The 3,039-nt window shown below is 62.6% G+C and overlaps 1 protein-coding gene across 1 annotated transcript in view; it reads right to left on the bottom strand.

Annotated features, from left to right (window-relative positions):
* The window catches only part of Sult4a1 (sulfotransferase family 4A, member 1), a 20,146-nt gene that overhangs the window by 5,951 nt on the left and 11,156 nt on the right, over positions 1-3,039 (bottom strand). Inside the window, exons 8-10 of the mRNA XM_013025737.1 lie at positions 2,059-2,139; positions 1,537-1,663; positions 369-463 (exon numbers count right to left, since the gene is read on the bottom strand). Coding sequence (XP_012881191.1) covers positions 369-463; positions 1,537-1,663; positions 2,059-2,139 — 303 coding nt within the window. The remainder of the gene's footprint in view (positions 1-368; positions 464-1,536; positions 1,664-2,058; positions 2,140-3,039) is intronic.

Genomic DNA, 3,039 nt, shown 5'->3' with positions numbered 1-3,039 from the left:
AGGCCTGTACTCACGTGATGCAGGGGTGCGGGGAGGCGGGCCAGCACTCACACAGTGCATGGCTGCGTGCAGGAAGGCAGGCCTGTACTCACGTGGTGCAGGGAGGCGGGCCAGCACTCACAAGGTGCAGAGGTGTAGGGAAGCAGGCCAGCGCTCATGTGGTGCAGGGGTGCGGGGAGGCGGGCCAGCACTCACACAGTGCATGGCTGCGTGCAGGAAGGCAGGCCTGTACTCACGTAGTGCAGGGAGGTGGGCCAGCACTCACAAGGTGCAGAGGTGTAGGGAAGTGGGCCAGCGCCCACATGGTGCAGAGGTGCAGGGAAGCGGGCCAGCACTCACGCGGTGCAGGGAGGTAGATGAACACTCACCCGGTGCATGTCTTCATACTTGAGGAACAGAACATTGGCATCCATGCGGTGCTCCCAGAACTCCTGCACGTGCTCGAACCAGGAGCCGTAGCCCACTGTGGAGACAGGGCAAGTGAGCACAGGCCGGGCCGGGCCCTGTGGCCCCAGGTGCCGTCCGCCTGCCCAGCAGGCAAGGGAAACAGTGGGACGCGGGCCTGGGAAGAGCCAAGTCACCCCCTCTGGGTATCCCAGAGGCCTGACCAAGCAGTGGGAGCTCTGAGCCTGGGCAGCAGCACTGGGAGGGACCTCAGCCCGGCACTTCACCAGTCACGAAGTATTCAATGGGAAGAGACCAATGATGCCCACAAAAACCCAGAGTAGCCTGTGGGGTGGGATGGACAGCAGAAGGCTCTAGGAAAGTTCCAGAACACAGGGAATTTGTAGGACAAGCTAGAACCCTGGACTGCAGGGAGCTGCCCCGTCAGATGCATGGCAGGGTGAAGCCAGGCCGGGCTGGGTGTTCTCCATGTGCCCGCTGTCTCCCCGGCTGAGCTGCCCAGCCCTGACAGCGCGGCCTTCCCATGCCTCCAACCTCCCCCCCCGCCCCCGGCTTGGTGGGTCTCAGCAGGATGCTGTGGGGGTGAAACCCTGGCCCACTGAGCAGCAAAGGGGCACAGATGGACGAAGGCACCAGCGGGGCGTGAGGCCGGCCTGCTGCAGGCCACCTGCAAGCTTCTGGGTGCCCAGCAGGCCCCAGACACCAGACACGGCAGAAAACCCCGAGCAGAGCTGCTCCTGCAGAGGACATGGGGTGCTGGGAGAGGAGCAGCCCTGCCCAGCGCTCCACACTGCTCGCCTGCAACACGCAGTGATTAGAAAAGCATGGGACACTCTGCCCTCTTGCCCTGCCCTGCCCTGCCCTGCCCTGCCCGGCAGCCTGCCTTTGTCTCACATCCAGCCAAAGGCCAGTGACAATCACACCCTGCCACAGCTTCACCCCGGCTGTTAACAGCAGTGACATACAGACGCTGTAAGTTCTATCCCATCTCCCCTGTACCGAAGCTGGCTGGAGGGAGGGTGGGTGCAGGGTGGTGCAGACAGCCCGTGCTGCCGCCCCCCTGCTCTGAGATCCGACACGCCTCTCTGATCCCCCAGACGGCGCCCAGCACAAGAGAGCACGAACACTCACGCTTGTCGTTCATGAACCTCCGGCAGAACTCCTGGAAGGTGCCTCGGTAGCTCATGGTGCGCAGGGAGCGGTGGAACTGATAGTAGGACACCACCAGGTCCTTGGGGTTCCGAGCCATGTAGATGACCTGTGGGCAGAGCGCTGCTGGCTCCAGCCTCGGGCGCAGGAGGCCGCCGCCCCTGCCCTGCCTTCCTCCACTGCCGGTCAGCCGCCCCTGCCCCGCCCAGGACCAGCCATGGGCGTCTCACCATGGCCCATCCCCCAGAACTACAACCCACCGCCGGGGAACCGAGAGGCAAGGGTGACACTGGGGAGAACCTGCGCATCAACCTCAACTGGAAGAAGACGAATGCAGGTATGTGCTGCCCCGGGGGGCAGCGTTCCCGGTGTGACCCGGGCCGGCCCTCCCTACGAGTCAGCACCCCAAAGTGCTCAGGGAGGCATCCAAGCTGGTGGGCAGCACAGCCCAGGCCTCAGACTCCTCTTGCTGAGGGCCTGGGGCGTCGGGTCCCGGCAGGTTACCTTGGAGTCCCCGTTGTGCAGGTCGGAAGGCAGGAAGCGGTAGGGGAGGTGGCTCTTGATGAGGCGGGGGGATGTCAGCTCCTGTGGGCAGAGGGGAGCCCTTAGAATTGGCATGGAGGGCTGGGAAGGGGCTCAGTGGTAGAGCGCTTGCCTTGCATGCCTGAGGCCCTGGGTTCGATTCCTCAGCACCACATAAGCAGGAAAAAAAAAGCAGGAAGTGGCGCTGTAGCTCAAGTGGTAGAACACTAGCCTTGAGCTGAAGAGCTGAGGGAAGCGCCCAGGCCCAGAGTTCAGGCCCCACGACCGGACCCCCAAAAAAAGAACTGTCTAACCATCTGTGACGTTCAGTTCCCTGCTGCACACCGACTGCCGTAGGGAGCAATGTGGCTGGGCGCAGGGTGCAGCGGGACCCCGCTGGAGCCTGGGATGGGAGGACACTTTCAGGAATGCCCCGGGGGAGAGCCTGAGCCCCCGCTGGGCCTCCAGCCTCTTTCTGCACTGGTTTTTCTCCAGGTCGAGCTGGCTCTGCACCAAGGCTAGTATGGACCGAGGTCCTCCTTGTGTGTCCCTGTGTCTATGGGGTGATGGGTAATCACAGCACTCAGTCACAGGTGGAGACGAAGCCTCTGGAACTTTTTGCCTGGGCTGGCCTTGAACTGGGATTCACACACACACACACACACACACACACACACACACACACACACAACCTCACCCCTGACTCCTGAGTAGCTAGGATTAGTCTTGAGCCACCACAGATCTATTCCATTCTTGATATCAAATACTTAAAGTATGTCCTCCTCTGCTCCCAAGGGATGGAGATGAGGGGAGCCAGGTGCTCAGCCTGTGCACCCCAAACGCCTGCCTTCTTCTCATCCCGCTAACTCTCCAGCCCTGACAGCCACCAACCCCGGCCAGACCCAGGCAGCTGCATGGGTCTGTCCTGCCAGCTTTCCCCTCCTGGCTATGGTGGGGGGGGGG

Source organism: Dipodomys ordii, unplaced genomic scaffold (genome assembly GCF_000151885.1).
Source record: "Dipodomys ordii isolate 6190 unplaced genomic scaffold, Dord_2.0 Scaffold87, whole genome shotgun sequence".
Classification (NCBI taxonomy): domain Eukaryota; kingdom Metazoa; phylum Chordata; class Mammalia; order Rodentia; family Heteromyidae; genus Dipodomys; species Dipodomys ordii.
Note: the sequence above shows the minus strand (reverse complement) of the source record. Positions and strands in the feature narration are given on the sequence as shown.